We start from the raw sequence: 27,015 nt of genomic DNA, 5'->3' as shown, positions 1-27,015 counted from the left end.
CCAACTCCACAAACATTTCTGCAAATTGCTGAAAACAAAACCATTTAAAGTCAAAGGTTTCAACAACAGGAGGTTTCTTTGGTTGTGTGATGACTGAAAAGGACTCCCTGAGCAGTGCCACAGTAATTGAAAAAGAAAAAAACTAACTTCTCTGGTGGATATGAGAAGTGGGAGAACACTGTACCTACCTCAGAAGTGAGTAGACTGTTGCTCTCTCTTTGCTCCTCATTCTGCCCATGGACAAAAGCAATTGTATTTACTTTTTTTTTTTTCTCCCCTAGATCACCCAGAAGCTTTTAAGGCCTAGCAGCTTTCCAGCACTAAGATTTTTCTTTTTGCTTGAGAAAAGCACAGTGTGCAAAATTCTCCAGTGTTTTTCCCTTCCAAGCCCCCATTTTTTACTCCCATTCTGCAAGAACATCCACATCTGTTCATCTCCAGACTCCATTTGCTGCCTGGTAACACCCAGCCAGGAAGGGCATGAAAGAGCAGCAGCATTTCTGACTGCATCCCATTTATCAAATAAAGAACAGGACAAAAACATTACATTCTTCTCTCTGACCGCCAGTTCTTTAGTCTCAAAGGCAGTAAAACTAATAAATGACAAGACCAGGTACAAAATTTGATTTCCAGATACACTGGCTCAACTCTACCCACCTGAACAGGCTACTAACAGCTGGTAAGACTGAATAAACCCCTGCCTGCAAGAAATGTCTGCAAAATCAAGCTGAAAAAAGATGGGTTTTCATTGTAGTCAGCAGACACAGAAGTGATTTCAAGAACTGTAGCAGCAAACATTATATATTAGAGGTATATTGCTCAGTTACTCCAAGCTGCAGTTGTACAGTGAGGATGCACTTATGCTGTCCTGCCTTGGATTACCATGCAAGAGACATTTTCTGCCAGGTGAAACTTCTGTCATCCAGTCAGGCATAGCTATGTAATAAATGTGAACAGTTTGTTAAAACAGTTTCATCATACTATTAGACAGTCATCTATTAGCAATATTTATAAAGTGACAGGAGCTTCTATGGTAATTCACCACCTTTTAAAACCTGTACGTGGCTGAAACAGTAACAGTGGTATTTTGGGAGCTGTGAGAATGCGTAACTCTAGGTAGCTTTCCACATGCCCCATGGTCTCTAAGGGCAGCCAGAACAGTATGAAGTATTTGAATTTCAGTAAACCAAACAACAAGCCTATGTGATATATGGTAAAAAGTGAGGAATCTTGCTCCCTAAAAGCCTCCCTGAAACTTATTGCCCATGGCAATGGTAGTCAGCTGCAGTGGAAGAGTACAAGACAATCACTTTGCTCATATCTCACCACTCAGTCATTTCAGAAATTGCAGTAGTGTTACCATGGAGGATCACAAGATTTTACAGTAAATGTCAGCACCCTGGGATGAACTGGAGAGCTGCCGAGTGCCAGAATCACTCTCTGGGCATGTGATCTTCCTGGGGAGTGATTTGGATGATGCTGACCAGGTATGGAGACTGAGAATTTTAATAGAAATGGACTTAACTGAGGTATTTTGTATGCATCTACAGTCAGGTAAACTGTAATCAAGAAGTCAGTTATCACAAAGATATTTTTTTGTAAGTATCCCTTTCTATGCTTTCCCTCGTGACAACAGAACATCCCATTCAAGGGATGAAAAAGTACTCTTGTTTTTCTAGGAGTATTCAAGTCCTAGAAACAGCAGCCCTCACCCATGGCTATTTCAGTGAGTAGAAATCTTCTGACTGAGGTCGGATTAAGGTATAGTTCCTTTAACTGGTGCAAGCTCTTTGTTTAGAGAAACGTCATGTCCTGGTCCTGCCATGCAAGTCTCAATGTCAGAGTAACAACCTTTAGGGAGCCGTGACTGTAACACAAATCATCTCATAATCCACCTGAAAGGGTTGGAACCCACTTTCCTTGCACATTTTAAAGCCTTTCTAAATGAAACAGGTATTTTGGCAAATTAATTTTAATTCAAAAGAAGCTGAAAAGAAAACCCTACGAAAGGAAACGACAAAGTGCTCTAGGATGATGCTTTTTAATTGTTACTTTTATATTTTTAAAAACAAATCAATTAAAAACATTATAGATGTGCTGAAATTTCCTGTACAACAAATAAGAAAACAATAAAATTTGTACATCATATCAAGATATTTAACTAACAGTCACTTATGTGAAACGCATCAACTTTTCCCTTCTTAAGCAGGCCCCAAATGGGAAGAAGTGTAAAACAGAAATGCAGGAGATGTCATTGCCACACAGTAGAGCTTTGAGCCTGGAAAGTAAATCAGTTTAGATGAGCAACAGCAAGAGAAAACACTGAATGAAGAGAGAGATCGCAGCAATTATAACACAGCGAACATCAGAATGCAGGGAAAAAATATTTGCCAGGATTCAAGTCACATTGGCCAAAAAGGATCCACAAGAGAACCCTAGTTACCTGTAATCCCGTTCTTCCTGAATAGATATCCTATGAAGCATGGCCTACTTACAGGGACAATAGAGCCAACTTCATTTAAAGCATTTTAAGCCTTACCAACCTTTTCCACCTAACCCTGGGATCATTTAGTTCAAACTTCTGTCTCTTCTCACAGTGATTCAGTGTTGGGAAATCACAGAAGTGTTGGAAGTGGATACAATGGTGTTAAAAATGGATATTCATTAGATACTGACACAAGGGAGACTGGCACCTGCTTCCAACATCAAAAGAATGGGACAGATACTTTTGTTTTCTGCAAGAAAAGGTGGTTGGGCAGAAACACTACGCTAGCTGGTTCTGATGTTCCACTGCAATATAATGCAAACGCACAATCTAAAGTAGAAGATTCATCTCCCTCTCCTCTGTGCTGTATAGAACAAGGACTTCTGAAGCAACAGAGCATTCATTCACCACCCTAAGGCAGCAAGTTCCTGCAGGACCTGGAATAAGGAATGCTGGTTCTGTGCTCTGCACTTAGAAGACTGAAAGGAAGAAAAAATAACATGACTGTAAGGGGCAGGCCTTTCTTCCTCCCAGTTCCTTTGGAATGGTTCTGTTTGGTCCCAGTGGTTTACTTCTGTTTGTCATATGACAGCAGCTTAGGAAGAATGCTGGGTGAGATCAACTATGTGGACTGCCATTTTGGATTGCGTTGGGCAGGATCACTAACCTCATGCATGAGCTTTGGAGGTTTTTTTTGTTTTGTTTTTGTGTGTATGTGTACTGATTTAAAAAAAAAAATCAGAGAAAGAAAAAATATTCAAGAACCCACAAGTGGCTGCTACAAAAAAATAAAAAACTGAAGCACTTTGTGGTTTGTCCTCCAGTTTTGCTCACCTAGCACACCACCATTTCACACCGGGTGTAAAAAATTCCTCTGGTTATCTGTAAATTTACAGTTCTACACCAGGAATTCCTACATTTTCTTCTGCTAACAGTGGATTCTGCGAGGTCGCCAGGTTCCACTGTAATACCACATATACTCCTAATATATGTAGCTATTTTTGACAACTCTGCTAAAACAAACAAACAAACAAACAAAAAGCAGCAGAACTTCAGGGACTCTGATTATTAAACCTTCACAAGATTTTCATCACTTTAGAGCTATTCTATAGCATTATTCATAAACTTCATATTCCTTTGCAATGCAACCAGTGCAATGATCCAAAGACCAAAAAACAACACACCCCCAAACTACTTCAGAAGTCCTTCATTGGTAATGCCTTCACAAGTCTAGCAGTTATGTACCAGCAAAATCCAATCAAATCCTTGGCTTGCAAAATCAGCAAACTAGGGGTTTTCTGCTTGTTTGTTCTGTTTTTAAAAGGACCAGTTAAAATAACAGCAGCAGTACATTGCAAACAATTACAAAACAATTACATTAGATCAATGAGATGCAGGCAGGTAAGATATGTCTCAGTTTTGAACGGCTAAATCAACCGAGAAGTTGGTCTTTACAGCAGAACTTTGTGCAATTTGTTTTGGTAGAAACAGTAAAGCCAGTCAATCTGTTTGGGAGTGCTTGGACACTTGGAACCTTAGTTCAACATTTTCACAGATTTATACATTTGAGGAAAAACAACAATGATAAAAAGACACCAACCTGAGTAAAACTCTATTAGAATAGAGTGATCATTATTCAGTAAATCATATATTGCACCTTTAAATAAATCATTACAAATTTTATAAAAACAGGAATATCAGCCAGGAACAGGGAGGAGCTATTCTCTCCTTCATACACACCCACACACACCCCCGCGCACACATTCACATACTCGCTCAGTTTTTCACTATAGTTAAAGCTTGGAGTGACACACCACACTCCTTTTCCTCTAGCAGAGGCACCGAAACATTAAGGCAGGGGATATTCATGGTGAAATGCAAAAACAAAGCTCACCTCCAAACTTCTGGAGAGTCCTGCCAACAGTGCAACTACAGTTAGGTTTGACATAAGCCTTATTTAAAAATCTGTGTTCTCATTAAGAGTTTCAGTACAAAAATAGAATCTCTGCTGTTTTTTTTTCTAGAGTAGCAACTAGAAAAGGCACAATTTCCAAGTACAAATGTCCATTTGGAGGAGGTGTTTGTACTCCTGTTTTAAATAAAAAGGAACACTCAGGAAAAAAAAAAAGATCACAGAGACACATATCTATTAGCTAAGTAACCAGATACAGTAGATAAAATATGTTCCTGAAACTTATAATTAAATATATTAAAACAGCCCACAAGCCTGGTGTCTGTAAATGAAATCATATAAAATTGTAATAAAAAGCTTGTGTTATTATTTTAATATTGAAATTCTAGTTCATTGTTCGTACTGTAAATGCTATTTCACCTATCAGTACTGTTAAATTCCCAAGAAAAAGCAAAAATTCCTCTGTTAACTTTAAGTATTTTCTTTTTATAACAATCCTTGGCTCCTGCCAGCACTGTTTTTGTCCTGTAGATCACATCTTCATATAAGGACAAAATTGGAGAAACCAAATGTAAGACACTGCACACAATCCCGGAAAACATACGTAGAACGTCTCCCTTTCTTATGCGCAGACAACACCTCTTGGAGACACTGCGTTCCTTCCAGGCTACGCATGGTAGCCGTTAGCCTTCCCAAAGCCTGGCTCAGGTGTGAAATTTTCATAGATTGCCATTGCTGTTGTGTTTTGGTAAATAAGATCTGTTTTCTTGTCTTTCTGGGATCTAATAATATCCATGACACACTGGTTTAGGAAGACGTACTGGTCCTGATGGGAGAAAAAGAAGAAAGGATATTAAGAGAATTCTAGCAAATACCTAATTTTGGAAGTAGTTCTGCTTCTGAATATAAGTTTCAGTTTTTGGAGGTACTGCACTGAATGTTTTCACACACAATCAATTTATTTATTTTAGAAGTTGTATGTACATAGGAAGTTGGACTAGAAAGGACCTCATGATGTCGTGTGAACCCTCAGTAAAAAAAATAGGATCGAATTTACTGTGTTGCCTAACATCCTCCTAAAAGACTTTCATGATGGAGATTTTACAGCCTTTTCCAGATCAGCTTGAGTTAATCCACATGCTTTTTCATGAAAGCAGTACTTCCAGCAGGAACGCCTGTGTTCCTGCAGAATACAAAAGATGCACGCAGAGACCTCTTGACTGAAGGGAATTCTGGCTTGTGGCTATAAAGATAAAACTCACATGGGTTGAACAAGCTTAAAAGTAACTTTTTCAGGATTTAATTCTTTCTACCTGCAAATGCTAGTCCAACAAATTACCCTTGAAAGAGATTGCTTGGATATACTACAAAACCCTTAGCTGCAAATACTTTTGTAGGAAGAAATAGGGCAGGAAGCAGGGAAGTTTAAATGAGGGCGATTTCAGATTGCTCTGTAAAATCTTATCTTCCTGTAATTCTGAGCTACAGTCTTCTGTCTACCTTTCCTGGATTATTATGCATGTTTGAGAAACATGCTGCTGGATGAAAATCTGAATCTTACCTCAGTCTGCACCATTAAAGGTCGATGCATTCGAAGATCATACACCACTCCATACACATCCACAGTATTCTCAATTTCAATCTGCTGAATCAGGCGGTCAATGGCAATGAATGTCCCTGTCCTCCCGACACCAGCACTGCAATGACACATGGAAGCCATTTACTGCTTTCTCTCAACCACCTGCTCACCTGTAGCCTAATAAAAACCCAGTAAAGTTAGTAATATGCTTTCTATTATTTCAGTGGCACAGGTATCAAAGCTTCTGCAGTCCAGAGAGGTGGGTTTTACCATGACCAAGATGGAGGAAGGACACCCTTCTGGGACTCCCAGAATCACACTGAAAAAGAACTGTTCTTAAAAAGTCACAAGATGAAAGCATGTCTAACACGAATTTGTTCTTCCTACCTGCAGTGCACTAGAACAGGAGAGTCAATAGGATTTTGACTGCTGTATTCGTGAACATGGTGTCTGAAGTTGATGAGCAGGTCTGTTGTCTCTGGCACTCCGTGATCAGGCCAGGAGGTGAAATGGAACTGACGCACCATGCGGCTCTCCTGTGTGTTGGCCTAGAGGAATATGCATTGGAAAAAAAGAAAACAAATGAGCTTCAAAAGAGCAACAGAAGGGCTTCCTGCCATACGTACTGTGCAAGACTTTTCAATAAAATTGCTCGTTACAAACTGTGCAGTACTTTGATCAATGATATTCCAATTTCCCTCTTCCTTCCCTTGTAGTAGAGAATACTTAGAAATAATTTCCTTTCACTCGACTCCAAGATCTTCTCTGCCGCATTACATTTGCTGACAGAGATGGTGCTAATTGATCAGTTTAGCAGATATTCCAAATATCTGCATAAAGCATGAGTTTTTGTGGAAGCCTCAGGGAGACACATGCTGAAGGGTCACCGATGGGGAAACCAGTAATTCCCATTAGCAGGCTGGATTTTGCCACTGCTTTTATCCCTTCCACTCTGATAACTTTGAATTTGACTAAGTTTTAGTGAAGTTACTATATTCTGTCACTCCAGTGTTGCTTGACATGTGAACTCACTGACTCAATAAATCACTTTCACGCATATCTGTACACAACTACCAACTGGACAGCCGCTTACATTTTCTACATTGAAGTCCCTTATTGTCCATTCTGGAAGAACAGTCTCCAAGACCATTGTCACAGCAATGTCACCATAGGTCTCGCCTTGTTTGTCTGGCCAATATTGCTCACATTTTGTCTAAGAAGAGAATTAAAAGGTTCAACACATTACACAGAGCAATAAAACATAGAGAAAAAACAGGTCATGGCAAGGTAGTCTCCTGTGACTCCACCTTGGCCTTGACTGTTAATTTTAAATAACATGCCACCCTCAAGTGAGGCTGGGAAGCATTTCACCCTTCCCAATGTCCTATCCTAAAGCAAGAGCAGATCTACTAAAACCATTCTCTATGGAGAGGAACCAATCTTAAAAACGGAGATTGCACAACCCTCCTGAGTCTGGTAGTCAGGAGATATAAAGGGAAAAAAAATTGGGCTCATTGAATTCAGAAAATAATCTTCCATTAACTAGATGCTTGTTTTAAGAGTGATCAATCTCTAACTTATTAGGGTAACAACAAGATTAGAAGAGATACAACTGTCTTCAAGAGATGGTTCAGTTTTAATATTAATGCTAAACAAAACAACAACAAAACCACCATACCCGGGCTTGTTCAACACATTTCGTCAACATAACTATAGAGTAGATATTCTTTTCCCAAATCATGCGCCAGAAGTCTTCTATAGTATTGGATAAAGGACCTTGTGCAGCAATAAATGCCTTCTTTGAGATATAGCCCTAAGAAAAAATATATATACACATTCACACCTTCATCCATGAGCCATAAAAAGTCGATTTTATAAGTCATATGATCTGTTAAGCCTATATCACAAAAATACACATTATTTTTCTTCTCAACTAATGAAGCAACTTACAGGCATATAGTTTGCATTAATATAATCATCGGTTACAGAGTTCAGATCCGAAAGTTTAACACGCGAAATATCATCTGCAGAAAGAAAGGAAAAGAAAATTATGAATTTAAGAACTTTCAGAAATTTTCGGCAAAATACTGCACTTCTAACATGTTTTCTAAATAAAAGGTGTTTTAGAATGATGGGCATTCTAAGAATAAGAACATAACTTTAGGAATCAGACATAGCAGTAGTTCAGGCTTTTATAATGAAGGTCTTCAGAAAAAGGATTGGCCAGTAACAAAAAATTCAGAACACTGAACATATTTTTAAACACGGTTTGTTTTCTCACAAACACAAAAATCTGTATTTAATCCAATTCTTCCTTAACACTTTACTTTGCTGGGATGTCTGCAGATAGCTTGGCAGGGTTCAGGTTCTTAGTTTGCAAAGCTGTCCAGCAATGCCTTAATATTTTTTACAGTTCTGGTAGATCTGGACTGCAAGTTTCTCACAAATGAAAAATGAAAACAATTTAATTAAGGAAAATATTTTTATAACTTTCAAGGAAAGCTCTTTAGGTTTGTTTGTACAGTGATTGGCATGTTCATACAAGGAAAATAGCAGCCCAAATTCATTTTTTTCCAAATTGGCCACATTAATTCCCCTTTGAAACCTCCGAGTACTATTAAAATGAAATCAGCCAAACCCAAGGTTTTTCACCTAAAAACTCAATTAGTAGAAGTGACAAAATCTGAGAGAGTAACTCACATGGTAAGACATTATTGTATCTATTTTTCCCCCTGTTCTCTGGGATTTCAGCAGCAAATTTGGGCTGATGAACACCAGCAGACTTGAGTTCCTACAGTGAAAGAAAGATTCATGAGCACCTGGTCCTGGTTTAAGAATTGTACAGAAACACATCACTGAAGCAAATACTCCAAACACCCTTGGCCTTTGCTGTAAAAGTAGGCATGTAAAACTGGGATACATGACAAAAAATCAGATTTCTACAAACAGAGCGGGAGGGTGACAGCAGCAAAGCTGATAGAGAAAGGATTAGTACAGAATGGAAGAGTAATAGCATGTTTAAAGCCCAAAAGTGGGCTTTAAAAGCCTAGAAATAATTTTGTAGAAATACATTAACACTGACTCTGATTGCACACCCGTTCTAACTCCAAGGCAGCAGACCATTTAGCATGAGCTTTGCTGGCATTACAGAGGGAAAGGGAGCAAGTTGCATCATGGAAGGACTGAAGAAGGAAGCAAAATCTGAGAGGAGGGCAAGGGTGGAGCACCAGCCTGCTGGGTACAGTAAAAGGGACAAATTTTGTTCTGGAAAGAAGAAAACCTGTGAGTAACTTGGAGAAGTGGAAAAAATAAGATTTTTTTTTTAACAGCAGACATGACAACACAGAACCCATCCGTGATGACAGCTGATTCCCGTCTTTTGTACCCTATATCAATTAAGCTTTAGCGCACTTCACAGAGAAACAGTTATGGTCATTAAGGAAATCCTAACTGTTGTTCCTCTGACTGCTTATATCCTTCAATTTATTCACAGGTGAGGTTTGCAAATCACACAGAATGCATTAAAGAAGCCTGCTATTAGTGAATAACCTGTCTTGCTGTGTAGGAAAAAAAATGATGAAATAAATAAAGTGCAGAGAAGGTAAATGGCATTCCCAGAGTGCAAACACCACTAGTGCAATGAGGGCAAGGACTCCGGAGGTCTTGGTTCCAGCAAGAGCTCTGAGCAGCAGGCCATGCTATAGCTCACAGGCAGATTTAATGGTGCAGGATGTGAAGAATTTATCATGCACTTCAACTAAACTTAGAGCTCACATGCAGCTTAATAATGTCTATTGTAAAAGGTCCCTTATTCTCCTCCCCTTCAGTAAACCTCACATCCACTCCAAAGGAAAGCTAATTTGCATTCCAAAAATATTTGTCACAAAGCTCTCCCAACTGAGGACACACACCTCATACTCTTCAGCAAAACCACAGTTGGAGTCTGCTTGCTGCTTCTTAAAGTAGGACTCAAAGTTCTCCACTTTAATCATTTTTGATCTAAAATGAGAAAAGCCATGTATTGGTAGCTGATACTAGGTAAATAAACCATGAATTCAGTTAATGCATTATAAAACATGCTTTACTTACTTCTTTACTCTTCAGGGGAGAGCAGGGGAAGGGAGGAAGAAAAAAGGATGATTAGACACATGCAGTTGCACTTTTCACTACGTGAATCTAAGAACAAAAGCATGACTGTTAGTAGCACCCACAAAACTGCATTTACAGGGGACAGGATATCAAGGCAGAGCATTTAAATGATCTGTGCCAGCCAAGAAGAGAACAGTGCATCCTATTGATGAGAAGGATACGACAGAAGGTGCCAGCCAGCAATTTCTGTGCTCCCCTTCCATCGGATCGGCCCCATTCCCTCATGTATTTTATACCAATTAATGAAGTCTACACAGGTGGGACTTCACAGCATGCTCAGGCCATGCCTTTCCATCAGAAAAAAATAAAATAAAATTGGTGCATGAGCCAATAACCTGGTTCAATTGCTTGTGATTTCCAGGATATTGTGGCTACCTATTGGTGGGCTATTACAATCTCAACATCATCTGAATTAACAGCTCAGTGCAAAGTAGCCATAAAGGAAAATTCAGTGCAGATTTTTGCTTATGAGCTCTTTACCAACAATTTGGATTGCTTCTTTAATGTGTACAGAAGCTTGTGTTTCACGCAAACATCCTATTGTTCAAAATTGCATGGGGCATTTATCTATCTAATAGCAATTCATGAAGCAAGCATTTAGATCACTGTAGCAACTGTGGAAGTCTTGATCAATATGATTATTTCTAGCCTGCAGGCTTGAGTCTTTAAGTTTCATGAGGAGTTAATAATGCAGAACTGTATGTAAAACTGCACAGAAAACAAGCACCAGGGTTCAGAGTAAGTTTTGCACGTATCACTTGAGCTCAGAAAACACCATCTGAAAGGATATTGACTTACTTAATTGGAGAAAAGGACACTTCAGTATTCCTTTTATCTTTCCTATGAGGAGAAAAAAAAACACAATAGGCTCACAGTAGAATTTAATGGAACATATATGAGATTTCTGATGACAGTTACTTCATGTGCTTGCTCAGAACGATTTATTGTAAATCATCTCATTCTGTGCAAAAAAAAATCCTGAGGCAAACCTTACACCTGCAGTAAAAATAAAATACTTCTTCATTCTTTCAATGATGTTTTGCAATGGGACTGTTTCTTTCTGTTGGAACCAGAGCAAAATTATTCAAAACAATGGGTTTGAACAGTCATTTAGCTAGTCTGACGTATCAGCTCTGATGTATAACAAAGATTTTGAATAGAATGTATTTTAAAGCATCACGGCGACAGTGAACAGGAACAGACACCTTTTTTTAATAAAAAGGTACAGAAGTGAAATACTGATATTCCTCACCACAACAAATAAAATAACAAACATGTTGTTACCTTCTCCTTGTCCAGAATATGTAACCCCCTATAGCGACTACAGCCAATATAGCTAAAAGGCATCCAATAACAGCTCCAGCAATAACACCTTATAAAAGAGAACAAGTATTACTCATCATTGATTTGCATCTGGCAATGCTCTGAATCAATCAACATACTACAAGAGAACCTCGCAGGTGACAGAACACACTCTACTCTCCTAAGTGTCCTCTCTTCTTTAGTGTATCCTTTGGCAGTACCAGTATTGAAAGCTCATTAAGAACAATAAAACAAGGATGATAAATTAATAAAAAAAATTGAATCAAAGGATCAGTATTTACATTCCAATACATTCGGTTCTAATTTACAGGAACTGTTAGAACAACAACTGCTTTTGCTGTTTGTTTCTGTACTAAAGTCACACTGTGTCATCCAATCCCTTTTAGCACACCGTAAGTAGCATAGGTTTTGGTTACTTCTCAAATGGAAGTCATGTATGGAAAAAAAGAAGTCACCTGCAGAACTAGCAAGCTACGAATTTACGGAGCAGTGGCACTGCAAAGCTAGAAAGGAACAGTCCTTTGCAGGCAGACCAATTGATATTTTGCAATCATGAAACTTGCCATTAATTAAGGAATCTCCACACACAACGTATGTTCAAAACTGCCAGTCCTGCATTAACTGTACCTGGATCCTGGGGTAACGAAACCTTGTCAGAACAGGGTGAAAATGATACATAACTATGTTCTTCCATAATGATGTTTTCTGCAGTAAAGCTTATATTAGTGAAGCCTGCAACACTTGCCCTGTTAAGAGAGAAAAAAAAAAACACATATGTGACATGATTTTAACAGCCTTATGCAAGGTTTGTGATCTCTTCAATTAGAACTCTTAGGTTTCAACTGCAGTGAGATAAATACCTGTATGAATGAAGTGGAGTCAATGGTCCATTTTTATAGCCATACATGGTGTTTCCCTTGCCTACATCGATGACGTTCTGAGAACGGAAAGAAGGTAGTTTTGCCTTCTCTGTGTCTGCGACATAAGTCACATAGGTGCCGGTCTTCTTTTTCTTGAAATCTTCGTATGTGTAGTTCAATTTAGACTTCAAAGGTGGACAACCTTCAGGAAAAAGCAAGGATATAAGTGGTACACATCACACACTGTTTTTATAACCATCAGCGCAGTTGGAGAGGGTGTCACATAAACCACAGCTGTGATTGCTCCACAAGTACTACCTGAAATGAAAGGCTGAGGGCAACAGACAATCTCAGAAATTCCCTCTGCTGCAGTGCAATTTACTTAACTTCCCTTCTACTCCCTGGTGTTACTTGGTTTCATCTCCTTTTGGTTTTACTTCTACCATGTACAGCGGAGCTTCTCTATAACGGCATATGAGTGGTGGACTCTGGTGTCCTTGTGGACAACTTTCACTACACAGGTCAGTCATGTCCAAACCCACTCCAACAACTACCAAATGTAGAGAATACTACACACTGTAAAAAATAAGGGCAATTTGTATTTGATAACATTGTGCTACTCAAACAACATCAAGCTTCATTCAGGGTGATGCTAAACTCATCCTGGCCTATACTGTCTGCTGTGTCTGACAAAGTCGTGCACTTACGCCCTGAGAAATGAAGGAGTTACTTTCTGCTTTCTCTTTCCATAGACACAAGTGGGACAAAACAATCAGTGACCAAAACATTTTCTTGTCTGAAAGACGCAGAACAGGATAATGCAGTCAAACGGTGACCAATAGGACACCATATGCCAAACAACGTTGCTTTGTGCAGTGTCCGCTGTTAAAAGATGAACCCTAGAAATTTGAGGCAGATTTTACAGCTGAGGCATGTATGACCTTAGACATGGTAAAACAGCTCACACTACCAGCTGTCTGACAACTCAAGGGCAAGCAAACTAAGCAGAACATCTTCATTTGGCTGAAGTTTGCTTATATTGCTTTCTGCTGATTGCTTTACAAAGCTAAAAGCTTCTTCTAGGAAGCTGATAATAGTATTGAATTCATCATTAAAAAGGAGAAGCTGCAAAGGGGCTCTGAAAGGTTACTAACTGGAAATGCTCTAACAAGTTTTCTACAGTTGCATAGACAAAGTTTGACCTGATACTCACTGCAACCACCAGCAAAGCTCCCGTTAGCTGTAACTGTGCAGGAACAGGGTGCAATGTGGCTCTTCTAAAGCACTAATGTGGTAACATTAAATGCAGCCGAGGCTGGAATTAACTCAGTTGCCTAGAAATGGGTGTTCAATACCACCTGAGATGTCTTATCTGGTCCCTCATTTCAATTCCAAAAGGATGTACGTCCTGAGCAAATTGTGAATGTCTTGGTTATCACCTCAAGGCACCTCACAGCCTGAGACACAACTGCATACACAAATGTGTAAAGTAATGAATGTCTCTCCTTAAGGTAATGATGTCTATTTTAAGACAGAGAAACCCAGCTCAAGCATATTAATACTAGATGAACACTACAAAGCTGAAGTGATGGTTGGCCATAAGGATGGTTTTCTACTCCTACCAAAGCACTGATCTGATTCCATACATACATAGGATCTTTCTTCCTTATTTCCCTCAAATCTTGAAACCACCTTCTTGAATTCCTTACAATCCACACAAAAATGCACTGAAGCTTGTCAAGACTAAACAGGACCAGTTGAAAGTACAAACAGAGCTGTCACTGTGTGGAAGACACTGACTTTCAAATCAGCAGTTCCAGGGCAGCTGAGTTGCACGTGAAAAAAATAGGAATTTTCTGCACTGACATACCATATATAGCTGGGCATTTCTTGGACATATATTGTATGGAAAAACACAGAAAAAAAAAGATCTACAGACTGCTGCATGATGAATTTCCAGTGCTAAGACAAAGGATAAGCCGGAATGTCATATCCCACTCAGAGAAAACCTATCTCCATCAGCTGTGTTATTCCTCCAATGCACGGTCAGAAATAAAAAGGTCAACTAGAACCTACACTGCAAAGAGATGTTCCTTTACTTTATGATTTGTCTCTAGACATTCATGAATTAAAGAAGGCTTGATGCTTTAAAGAGGTGAGTTTTACAGAATACCATCTAGCTTTCCCTGGTGTTCTACTTCCCATGACATGTAATGCTGACAATGTTATTCAAGCCTTCCAACAACCACACACACACACACACACAAAACACCCACAACAAAACCACCATCTTACTAGATAAGTCTTCCAGCCGAAGAAGGGATGGAGAAAAACATCCTACATTGCAGAACTCTTTATATTTCTGGCTCTGAAAATTATTCTCTTGGGAAGAAGGATACTACTCAGTCTTGTGGCAGTAACCACTAGCAAATTGAGTAATCACTGGCAACCACTAGCAACAGCTCAACGGCAATACTTCAGAGTCTTATATACAAGGATAACTCAGGCTGAAAAAGGCTGAGTGAAAACAGTGGCTTTGTGAAAACAAGAAGTGATTTGGCTTCAGTCAATCATGGTATTTGCCTTATGATTTTTGAAAGGTGATTGAAAACAGAGCAAGCTTTTCCCCTCTCCATTTAACACCTATTTAGAGTTTAAAACATCTGATATTCATCACAGCAAATTTTTTGTCCTAACATAATGCTATCTGATAAACTGTTTCACACAGCTAGGAGACAACATTTTAAAAATCTTACCTTCTTCTTCTGTTATGATCATTACTGCATAGGCTTTTAATGGTCCATACAGTGACTCAAAATCAAAAAATTCAACAGACAATGAGTTGTGACTAAGCACCTTGACTACAGGAGCTGATTTTGGAGTAGGTGGATCTATAAACAGAAATATTTTTAGTACCTTAATGTCAGGTAAAGATATTTTTTTCAAATAAGAAAATATTGTAATAATGACATCATTCACAACATGCAAATTTATCATAAAATCATTTAGGTTTGAAAATACCCTTAAGACCATCAAGTCTAACCATTCACCTAACTATGAACTCTATCACCAGGCCATGTCACTCCGTGCCACATCCTCACACCTCTTAAATACCTCCAGAGCTGGGGATCCACCACCTCCCTGTGCTGCCCATTCTAAAGCCTGACCACCCTTTCCACGAAGAAATTCTTCCTGATATCCAATCTAAACCTCCCCTGGCACAACTCCAGGCTGTTTCCTTGCGTCCTATCATTTGTCACCTAAGAAAAGATACCTACATCCACATCGCTGCAAACTCCTTTCAAGGTGGTTGTAGACAGCGACGAGGTCTCCTCCCTCAGCCTCCTTTTCTCCAGACTAAACAGCCCCAGCTCCCTCAGCTGCTCCTCACGTGTCTTGTTTTCCATCCCCTACACCAGCTTTGCTGCTCTTCTCTGAACGTGTTCCAGCAACTCGATGTCCTTCTTGCAGTGAGGGGCCCGAAAGCGAACACAGTGCTCGAGGTGCGGCCTCACCAGAGCCGAGTACAGGGGGACGATCACGTCCCTTGCCCTGCTGGCCACACTGGGTCTGGTACAAGCCAGGATGCCATTGGCCTTCTTGGCCACCTGGGCACACTGCTGGCTCATGTTCAGCCAACTGTCAACCAACACCCCCAGGGCCTTTTCTGCCAGGCAGCTTTGCAGCCACTCTTCCCCAAGTTTATGTTGCTGCATGGGGTTGTTATGACCCCAAGTGCAGCACTGGCATTTAGCCTTGTTGAATGCCATACAACTGGACTCAGATTACACTTGGCATGAATGTAGTGTTCTTTTCATAATCTGCATGATGATAATGTACTGTGTATCAACTATGCTATTCTGCAATTGTGCAGTTAATGTTTTGGTCCTGTAAATATCATCCATTCTCAGATCTCAATGCTTACCTGTAATGCTTGTTTTACATGTTTTCTGCACTGGAGAACTTGTATCATCATTTGAAAAAGTTGTAACAGTAACATTATAGGTTTTGAAATAATCCAAAGGTGATGTTTTGAAGCCTTCTCCTGAACAGGACTGACTCTCTTCTTCTTTTATAACCCAAGAACCATTAGATATTTTAATGGTGAAGCCAGAATAGTGACCATAAGGACATTCCCACTTCAGCATTAGGTAAGACATATTAGCCACCGATTCACACTGAAATGAATTCACTGAGGAAGGAACTGCACAAAAAAAAAAAAAAGAAAAAGAAAGTTTTTCTATTTATAAGCTCTTCTGTGTATAAGCATTTGTAAAACACTGGTATTGCTTTCCACTTTTAAACAGACGAAGCTACTGCCTACAAAGAACTTGCCACACAATGAGGAAGAAGAGTATTTAGCACACTGTAAGTACACAGACCCCCTTTTGTGCCAATTTCTCTGCAGACAGGTTTACTGAGAAAACTGGGGTTGGATAAGTGTTTGTCAATATGAGCAAAGCTTTCCAATACTGTTCAACCATTGAACACGAACATTTTTAGACTTGTAGACAAACACTAACTCCCTGTGTAATTATATTAAATACTTAGTGGCCAACAACAACAAAAAAAAAACAGCCTTTGATATTCGTAACCCCCTCAGTGGTTCACAGATAGCTGGACCGGATCTGACAAAAACTTCATCCTGTCATCTATCCTGTCTCCAACAACAGGTGAGCATGAATACAAAGAAAAGAATGCAGGATTGAAGGATGCAGACATGCTAGCATGTAAAGGAGAAGTTATACATGGCCCCATGGGGAATGCAGACAAGAGCACTAGGGTCACTGTACATGTAGAAAGTGACTGGAGAACACACCAACGATCCAAGAGGAAATAACAGTGAATCCAAACAAAACGCAAAGGAGACTGAAAAGAACCACAAGTGACCCTTCAACATAGTGCCAAACAGAGGAAGGGGGAGACCTAGCAGAGAGTTACAGCAGGAGCAGCGTGCACCATTCCAAACAGCCTCTCTGCTGCCCTCCCTCCAGGGAAAGGGAGGGAAACTGCTCCAAGTCCCAGGGGTCGCTCTGTGACAGGGGGTCTCACTCTAGGACAGGACCCCAGGGGTCAGGACAGGGCAGACTAAGCCAGCTCCTTCAGGTCTGGGCTGTAGCTAGCCCTGGCAAGACAAGACCTTGTGGTCACCAGTTACAGGAGCACAGGCTGCTCGAACCAGTGTAAAACACTCTGGAGATCAAACAACTGAACTAGCTCTGTGACAGGCAAGACAAGACTCTGTCAACAGTCACAAAAGTTTGCTACCAAAGACAGAAGAAGCAGAGGCAGAGCCACACTGGACTCTTTTGCACAGACTAAGTAAGCATTATGAGCAGCCAAGCAGCATGTTCGAAGTGCCAGAGACACTCTTAATGGGCTCATCACGAGGCACCTCTGGAAATCTCAGTAAGAACCTCTGGACAGATTCACTTCACCTCAGTTAAAATCAGACAAAGCAAAGGAAAGGACAAAGCAACGCAACAAGGGGAAAACATCACAGTGCTTAGCATAACGAACACAGGACCACCTCCATCTTCACCACTCTGCTGAGGAGCTGAGTGGAGCAGCATAGACAAGAGCTGCCTAGCAGTGCTGCCACGACTCAGCCACAGCCAAACATCCTTCCAATGCGTGAAGTTCTGCAGGCAAAATACACCAAGTGGAAGCCCTTCAAAACAAGGGTGCAAAGCCCAAAACCAAATGGGAGAGAAAGCAAAAACATGTTCCACACAACCCCTGTCCACACAAGCATGACCAACAAGAGGTGGGCAGTGTGTAGCACCTATGCCTGCAGCAGCATTTCACCCGTCAGGCAGAGAGAGCCCTGTGCTGCACAGCACAACACAGACCACAAAAACATGACTGCAAGCAGCTGAGACTTACCTGTGGATTTGTTTACAGTCACTCCTTCTCCTTCCGTCTGACCATCAGCCGCTACTGCAAATACTGTGAAACTGTATTTTGTCCCAGGGATTAACTCCGCAATTTCGGCTTCCTTGACATTTGACGTCTCGTTCCAAATGGAGGTACCATTTGCAACCTCTATCCTGTACGTGTAGGAGTCCGAAGCACTGTCATTCACCCTCCATGTCAAGTTGACAGATGTCACACCAACATCCACTACCTGGAGATCAAGAACTTTGCTGGGCTCTGGAAAGGCAAGACAACAATCCATCAACCTGTAACAATATCTGCTGACAAATGGGGACAGAAAAAACTCAGGCACACCACTGCTTCACTCCCTTCACGCCACTCGTCATTCAGAGTGCACGGGCACCCAGCAACAGCACCAGATGCTCCCAGAGACTCGTCCATCAACGGGCTTGTAAGGGAAAACTGCAAAAAAGAATAGTCATCTTGAGTGGGGTCTATCTCCATTTTGCCCTCCAAAGCAGGAATGTATAGCACCATCGTGCCAGCATTCAAGAGCTAGAGAAGTGGGCAGGAAGGAGATGAGGACCAAGGAGGAGATAGCGAAGAAAGACAATTAAAACAAAAACCAAAATCAGATAAGGGCAATGTTTCTACTGCAATCTAATATCCCATCCTTTGCATATAGCCCACATCAGGCTCCAGCACCAAAACGTCCCCTCTGTCCTCAGCCATACTGAACTACAAGCCTCAAGCGGGCAGGCAGAGCCCCGAGCTGCACAGCACAACACAGACCACCACAAACACGACAGCAAGCAGCTGAGACTTACTTGTATACTGGCTTACGGACACTCCTTCTCCTTCCATCTGACCATCAGCCGCTACTGCAAATACTGTGAAACTGTATTTTGTCCCAGGGATTAACTCCGTAATTTCAGCTTCCTTGACATTTGACGTCTCGTTCCTAACAGGGGTACCATTTGCAACCTCTATCCTGTACGTGTAGGAGTCCGAAGCACTGTCATTCACCCTCCATGTCAAGTTGACAGATGTCACACCAACATCCACTACCTGGAGATCAAGAACTTTGCTGGGCTCTGGAAAGGCAAGACAACAATCCATCAACCTGTAACAATATCTGCTGACAAATGGGGACAAAAAAAAACAAAAAAAAACCACAGGCACACCACTGCTTCACTCCCTTCATGCCACTCGTCATTCAGAGTGCACGGGCACCCAGCAACAGCACCAGATGCTCCCAGAGGCTCGTCCATCAACAGGCCTGGGAGGCAAGAGTAAGGAAGAAGCATCTCCAGTGGGATTCACCTCCCACTCCTTCAGAAGCAGGAGCACGCACCACCACCGTGCCAGCGCTCCCAGGGCTTCTCTTGGGAGCCCAGAGAGGTGCGCAGGAAGGAGACAAGCGTGCAGGGGAAGGTGCCGAAGAAGAAGGTGGTGCACCTCGGCACAGCCTGAGGGAAGGAAGATAAATGATTGCTGGAAGAGAAACAGAAGTGATCACCCAGGACCACCCCGCTCCTTTTCCACTGCGCAGGCCCCAACCTCGCTCCCAGGGCTGGAAGAACAGAGAACACCTCCCCACAATCTCTCTGCGGCACTCTGTTCTATGTGCCTCTGCCAACCAGGGTCAGCAGTCGTCACCGACAGGCAGCGTGGAGAGATTCTGGGAATCAACAGCAAAGCCAGGAGCACATTCACACGCACGTTTCAGGACAACACGAATGACAAGAGCCAGCATCGGTTTCCTTTGAAATACAGCCTGGGGAAGGACCAGGCTGTGCTACAGCCTTGCAGGCCAGCTCTGAAACCGGCCCTCCAACACCGTGCATTCAGACGTAGGACACTCAGCACAGCAAGGTGCTCAATGGCCAAGGCAGTTCTCCTCAACTAGCACTGCCCAAAGCTCACACTCCCGCTGGAGCCTGATGGCAGACATGGGACCCCACATCACAGAAACTCCCCACGTGCAATCTGGTTTGTGCATAGGAGCATTTAAAACAGGGGTCTGAAGCCCACAGTTCCTAGAATTTTTATTTTTAATTCCATTCTTAATAGCATTTTACAATAAAATAAAATGAAATTTCAAAATGCAATTTAAAAATTTAAAATAGAATTAAAAAAAAACAACGTCTACTTCCCCTCCAAACTTAGGGAAGATAGGTCCTCAAGAAAAATCTCTGTGCTGCAAGCTTTAGTGACTGGTTTCACCAACTGCTTACTACCAAGGTTATGCTTCTTCTGCATTCTAACCTCCCATGCTTGGCATATTGCCCACATCAGGCTCCAGCACCAAAACGTCCCCTCTGTCCTCAGCCATACTGAACTACAAGCCTCAAGCGGGCAGGCAGAGCCCCGAGCTGCACAGCACAACACAGACCACCACAAACACGACAGCAAGCAGCTGAGACTTACTTGTATACTGGCTTACGGACACTCCTTCTCCTTCCGTCTGACCATCAGCCGCTATTGCAAATACTGTGAAATTATATTTTGTCCCAGGGATTAACTCCGTAATTTCGGCTTCCTTGACATTTGACGTCTTGTTCCTAACATTTGCAACCTCTATCCTGTACGTGTAGGAGTCCGAAGCATTGTCGTTCACCCTCCATGTCAAGTTGACAGATGTCACACCAACATCTGCTACCTTGAGGTCCAGAACTTGGCTGGGCTCTGGAAAGGCAAGAAAATATACTGTCAAGACAGAGAAATGCAGAGAGTGGAAAAACCACAGTCACATTTCGCTATTCCACATAGATTAAGTGTTAATTGTAGCCATGCTGCACTTCTACAGTATCAGTGCCCTGCTTCCAATATCCAGGGACATATCTCAGGAAAAGCCACAGAAATTTTGGAGGAGATTCTCTTGATTTTATTTCACATACTAAAATCACTTGTTTCCACAATGGCTTCCCAGACAGACAGACAGATGGAATTCGGGGAAGGAAGCAGAATGCAGGACAGTGTTAGTCTCTTAGCTCAAGACTGTGCCCATGAATGTCTTAATCTGAGCTTCCCAGCACAGCCTCTCTGGGACAGCAGAAGGAAACTGTGCATGCAACAGTGACCCACACTGGGGGGTCGAGGTCGGCAAGTCCAAATCAGCATAAACACTGGGTAGACAAGACTCACCTTGGGCAGCTTAGACAAGCTCCGCTGAGTAGAAGCATCTCCAGGATACGCTGCCCCTAATTGCTCTGTATATGGACACTGCCTGTCCCCTTTCCATGCCTGAGCTCAACACATAAGACAGCTCTTCTGCCATCTGCCCCTCTGATCTGGGGAAAAGGTGCCAGAGCACAAAGCAGACAGAGCTGGCACCGCTCCTGGTAACGTGGTCCTAGGCAATGTCACAGCTCACAGAAGCCATGGGCCTCTGCAGACAGCTCAAAACAAGCTTTGAGATCACTAAGTCTCTGTGATCTCTGTGATCCTGGGCACTGGATCCTTGCACACCACGGCCTTTTATAAAACCTGATGACAACCTGCACCAAGAAGCACTGTATGGGGCCCATTCAGGCCTGATGTCCAGGCAAGGTCATGCTGTTGTAGCACCTGGACTTCTACATAGCTCATCATCTTGGGCATTCAAGGCTAACTGCTCCACAGGCAACTCAGACACAGTCTCAGCCCTTTACCTTTTTGAAAAGGACAGCCTGACATTCATGCTCACAGGAGCCTGGAGTAAAGCAACATGGCAATGTGAAACAGTAAAAGTTGGAAATATAAGGAAAAAAAGCAGGGCTCTGTTACAAACTGCTTGTTTAGGCACTGATTTTGAGAGGCAGCGGTTCCTTACTTGTATACAGGCTTACGGACACTCCTTCTCCTTCCGTCTGACCATCAGCCGCTACTGCAAATACTGTGAAACTGTATTTTGTCCCAGGGATTAACTCCGCAATTTCAGCTTCCTTGACATTTGACGTCTCGTTCCTAACAGGGGTACCATTTGCAACCTCTATCCTGTACGTGTAGGAGTCCGAAGCACTGTCATTCACCCTCCATGTCAAGTTGACAGATGTCACACCAACATCCACTACCTGGAGATCAAGAACTTTGCTGGGCTCTGGAAAGGCAAGACAACAATCCATCAACCTGTAACAATATCTGCTGACAAATGGGGACAAAAAAAAACAAAAAAAAACCACAGGCACACCACTGCTTCACTCCCTTCATGCCACTCGTCATTCAGAGTGCACGGGCACCCAGCAACAGCACCAGATGCTCCCAGAGGCTCATCCATCAACGGGCTTGTAAGGGAAAACTGTAAAAAAGAATAGTCATCTTGAGTGGGGTCTATCTCCATTTTGCCCTCCAAAGCAGGAGTGTATAGCACCACTGTGCCAGCATTCCAGAGCTAGAAAGGTGTGCAAGAAGGAGGTGAGGGCCAAGGAGGAGATAGGAAAGGAAGACAATTAAACCAAACAAAAAACAAAATCAGATAAGGGCAATGTTTCTACCGCAATCTAATATCCCATCCTTTGCATATAGCCCACATCAGGCTCCAGCACCAAAACGTCCCCTCTGTCCTCAGCCATACTGAACTACAAGCCTCAAGCGGGCAGGCAGAGCCCCAAGCTGCACAGTACAACACAGACCACCACAAACACGACAGCAAGCAGCTGAGACTTACTTGTATACTGGCTTACGGACACTCCTTCTCCTTCCGTCTGACCATCAGCCGCTATTGCAAATACTGTGAAATTATATTTTGTCCCAGGGATTAACTCCGTAATTTCGGCTTCCTTGACATTTGACGTCTTGTTCCTAACATTTGCAACCTCTATCCTGTACGTGTAGGAGTCCGAAGCACTGTCATTCACCCTCCATGTCAAGTTGACAGATGTCACACCAACATCCACTACCTGGAGATCAAGAACTTTGCTGGGCTCTGGAAAGGCAAGACAACAATCCATCAACCTGTAACAATATCTGCTGACAAATGGGGACAAAAAAAAAAACAACAAAAAACACAGGCACACCACTGCTTCACTCCCTTCATGCCACTCGTCATTCAGAGTGCACAGGCACCCAGCAACAGCACCAGATGCTCCCAGAGGCTCATCCATCAACGGGCTTGTAAGGGAAAACTGTAAAAAAGAATAGTCATCTTGAGTGGGGTCTATCTCCATTTTGCCCTCCAAAGCAGGAGTGTATAGCACCACTGTGCCAGCATTCCAGAGCTAGAAAGGTGTGCAAGAAGGAGGTGAGGGCCAAGGAGGAGATAGGAAAGGAAGACAATTAAACCAAACAAAAAACAAAATCAGATAAGGGCAATGTTTCTACCGCAATCTAATATCCCATCCTTTGCATATAGCCCACATCAGGCTCCAGCACCAAAACGTCCCCTCTGTCCTCAGCCATACTGAACTACAAGCCTCAAGCGGGCAGGCAGAGCCCCGAGCTGCACAGCACAACACAGACCACCACAAACACGACAGCAAGCAGCTGAGACTTACTTGTATACTGGCTTATGGACACTCCTTCTCCTTCCGTCTGACCATCAGCCGCTATTGCAAATACTGTGAAATTATATTTTGTCCCAGGGATTAACTCCGTAATTTCGGCTTCCTTGACATTTGACGTCTTGTTCCTAACATTTGCAACCTCTATCCTGTACGTGTAGGAGTCCGAAGCATTGTCGTTCACCCTCCATGTCAAGTTGACAGATGTCACACCAACATCTGCTACCTTGAGGTCCAGAACTTGGCTGGGCTCTGGAAAGGCAAGAAAATATACTGTCAAGACAGAGAAATGCAGAGAGTGGAAAAACCACAGTCACATTTCGCTATTCCACATAGATTAAGTGTTAATTGTAGCCATGCTGCACTTCTACAGTATCAGTGCCCTGCTTCCAATATCCAGGGACATATCTCAGGAAAAGCCACAGAAATTTTGGAGGAGATTCTCTTGATTTTATTTCACATACTAAAATCACTTGTTTCCACAATGGCTTCCCAGACAGACAGACAGATGGAATTCGGGGAAGGAAGCAGAATGCAGGACAGTGTTAGTCTCTTAGCTCAAGACTGTGCCCATGAATGTCTTAATCTGAGCTTCCCAGCACAGCCTCTCTGGGACAGCAGAAGGAAACTGTGCATGCAACAGTGACCCACACTGGGGGGTCGAGGTCGGCAAGTCCAAATCAGCATAAACACTGGGTAGACAAGACTCACCTTGGGCAGCTTAGACAAGCTCCGCTGAGTAGAAGCATCTCCAGGATACGCTGCCCCTAATTGCTCTGTATATGGACACTGCCTGTCCCCTTTCCATGCCTGAGCTCAACACATAAGACAGCTCTTCTGCCATCTGCCCCTCTGATCTGGGGAAAAGGTGCCAGAGCACAAAGCAGACAGAGCTGGCACCGCTCCTGGTAACGTGGTCCTAGGCAATGTCACAGCTCACAGAAGCCATGGGCCTCTGCAGACAGCTCAAAACAAGCTTTGAGATCACTAAGTCTCTGTGATCTCTGTGATCCTGGGCACTGGATCCTTGCACACCACGGCCTTTTATAAAACCTGATGACAACCTGCACCAAGAAGCACTGTATGGGGCCCATTCAGGCCTGATGTCCAGGCAAGGTCATGCTGTTGTAGCACCTGGACTTCTACATAGCTCATCATCTTGGGCATTCAAGGCTAACTGCTCCACAGGCAACTCAGACACAGTCTCAGCCCTTTACCTTTTTGAAAAGGACAGCCTGACATTCATGCTCACAGGAGCCTGGAGTAAAGCAACATGGCAATGTGAAACAGTAAAAGTTGGAAATATAAGGAAAAAAAGCAGGGCTCTGTTACAAACTGCTTGTTTAGGCACTGATTTTGAGAGGCAGCGGTTCCTTACTTGTATACAGGCTTACGGACACTCCTTCTCCTTCCGTCTGACCATCAGCCGCTACTGCAAATACTGTGAAACTGTATTTTGTCCCAGGGATTAACTCCGCAATTTCAGCTTCCTTGACATTTGACGTCTCGTTCCTAACAGGGGTACCATTTGCAACCTCTATCCTGTACGTGTAGGAGTCCGAAGCACTGTCATTCACCCTCCATGTCAAGTTGACAGATGTCACACCAACATCCACTACCTGGAGATCAAGAACTTTGCTGGGCTCTGGAAAGGCAAGACAACAATCCATCAACCTGTAACAATATCTGCTGACAAATGGGGACAAAAAAAAAAACAACAAAAAACACAGGCACACCACTGCTTCATTCCCTTCATGCCACTCGTCATTCAGAGTGCACGGGCGCCCAGCAACAGCACCAGATACTCCCAGAGGCTCGTCCATCAACAATATCAGCGTGGAGAGATTCTGGGAATCAACAGCAAAGCCAGGAGCACATTCACACGCACGTTTCAGGACAACACGAATGACAAGAGCCAGCATCGGTTTCCTTTGAAATACAGCCTGGGGAAGGACCAGGCTGTGCTACAGCCTTGCAGGCCAGCTCTGAAACCGGCCCTCCAACACCGTGCATTCAGACGTAGGACACTCAGCACAGCAAGGTGCTCAATGGCCAAGGCAGTTCTCCTCAACTAGCACTGCCCAAAGCTCACACTCCCGCTGGAGCCTGATGGCAGACATGGGACCCCACATCACAGAAACTCCCCACGTGCAATCTGGTTTGTGCATAGGAGCATTTAAAACAGGGGTCTGAAGCCCACAGTTCCTAGAATTTTTATTTTTAATTCCATTCTTAATAGCATTTTACAATAAAATAAAATGAAATTTCAAAATGCAATTTAAAAATTTAAAATAGAATTAAAAAAAAACAACGTCCACTTCTCCTCCAAACTTAGGGAAGATAGTCCTCAAGAAAAATCTCTGTGCTGCAAGCTTTAGTGACTGGTTTCACCAACTGCTTACTACCAAGGTTATGCTTCTTCTGCATTCTAACCTCCCATGCTTGGCATATTGCCCACATCAGGCTCCAGCACCAAAACGTCCCCTCTGTCCTCAGCCATACTGAACTACAAGCCTCAAGCGGGCAGGCAGAGCCCCAAGCTGCACAGCACAACACAGACCACCACAAACACGACAGCAAGCAGCTGAGACTTACTTGTATACTGGCTTACGGACACTCCTTCTCCTTCCGTCTGACCATCAGCCGCTACTGCAAATACCGTGAAATTATATTTTGTCCCAGGGATTAACTCCGTAATTTCGGCTTCCTTGACATTTGACGTCTTGTTCCAAATGGAGGTACCATTTGCAACCTCTATCCTGTATGTGTACGGGTCCGAAGCAGTGTTGTTCACCCTCCATGTCAAGTTGACAGATGTCACACCAACATCCACTACCTGGAGATCAAGAACTTTGCTGGGCTCTGGAAAGGCAAGAAAATATACGGTCAAGACAGAGAAATGCAGGGAGTGGAAAAACTATTATATTTTCCTCAACCAATTACGATTTTAATTAAGACATTCTTTTATGTTGTATGGCATGATTGCTAGCTCTATGATCTTCCTCCAACTCCTGAAGACTCACTTCATCTCAAAAATTAAAACAGTCTTGGTGCAACAGTGGTGACTTCCATACCTTCGTTGTCAGTTTCATGCAAGCTGCTGAGAAAGAATCGCCCATACAACTTTTTTTTTTTTTTCCTTTTCCTAAGCTATCTATCCTAAAGAGAAGAGCTGCAAGATTCACAAAACTCTCCTCTAGATGCAAGGTAGGTTATTTCAGCTGTACTCCATCACATATATATTTCAAATCTCTAGGTCACATATTTGAACTGCTGCAGCTGTACTGTAAAAATTTGCCATAATAAGCAGGGAAGGGAACCCAAGTGTAATTGTGATAAAACTATTTCAA

The 27,015-nt window shown here is 42.5% G+C and overlaps 1 protein-coding gene across 3 annotated transcripts in view; it reads right to left on the bottom strand.

Moving 5' to 3' along the window:
• Nucleotides 1-2,023: 2,023 nt before the first annotated feature.
• Nucleotides 2,024-27,015, bottom strand: part of PTPRJ (protein tyrosine phosphatase receptor type J) — a 72,731-nt gene continuing 47,739 nt past the window's right edge. Inside the window, exons 4-25 of one of the 3 annotated variants that reach the window (XM_050710961.1) lie at nt 26,261-26,527; nt 25,044-25,310; nt 23,660-23,917; nt 22,834-23,091; nt 22,000-22,266; nt 20,616-20,873; nt 19,013-19,279; nt 18,195-18,461; nt 16,234-16,512; nt 15,065-15,199; nt 12,309-12,510; nt 12,076-12,194; nt 11,410-11,497; nt 10,924-10,965; nt 9,888-9,975; nt 8,677-8,767; nt 7,927-8,000; nt 7,655-7,789; nt 7,070-7,189; nt 6,364-6,524; nt 5,959-6,094; nt 2,024-5,223 (exon numbers count right to left, since the gene is read on the bottom strand). In XM_050710961.1, the coding sequence (XP_050566918.1) occupies nt 5,065-5,223; nt 5,959-6,094; nt 6,364-6,524; nt 7,070-7,189; nt 7,655-7,789; nt 7,927-8,000; nt 8,677-8,767; nt 9,888-9,975; nt 10,924-10,965; nt 11,410-11,497; nt 12,076-12,194; nt 12,309-12,510; nt 15,065-15,199; nt 16,234-16,512; nt 18,195-18,461; nt 19,013-19,279; nt 20,616-20,873; nt 22,000-22,266; nt 22,834-23,091; nt 23,660-23,917; nt 25,044-25,310; nt 26,261-26,527 (3,938 nt within the window). In that variant the 3' untranslated portion in view covers nt 2,024-5,064. The remainder of the gene's footprint in view (nt 5,224-5,958; nt 6,095-6,363; nt 6,525-7,069; nt 7,190-7,654; nt 7,790-7,926; nt 8,001-8,676; nt 8,768-9,887; nt 9,976-10,923; nt 10,966-11,409; nt 11,498-12,075; nt 12,195-12,308; nt 12,511-15,064; nt 15,200-16,233; nt 16,513-18,194; nt 18,462-19,012; nt 19,280-20,615; nt 20,874-21,999; nt 22,267-22,833; nt 23,092-23,659; nt 23,918-25,043; nt 25,311-26,260; nt 26,528-27,015) is intronic. The other 2 variants (XM_035540165.2, XM_050710962.1) reach the window with 2 other exon arrangements.

Source organism: Cygnus atratus, chromosome 5 (genome assembly GCF_013377495.2).
Source record: "Cygnus atratus isolate AKBS03 ecotype Queensland, Australia chromosome 5, CAtr_DNAZoo_HiC_assembly, whole genome shotgun sequence".
NCBI lineage: Eukaryota > Metazoa > Chordata > Aves > Anseriformes > Anatidae > Cygnus > Cygnus atratus.
The sequence above is the reverse complement of the archived record's forward strand: the minus strand, read 5'-3'. Positions and strand labels throughout refer to the sequence as shown.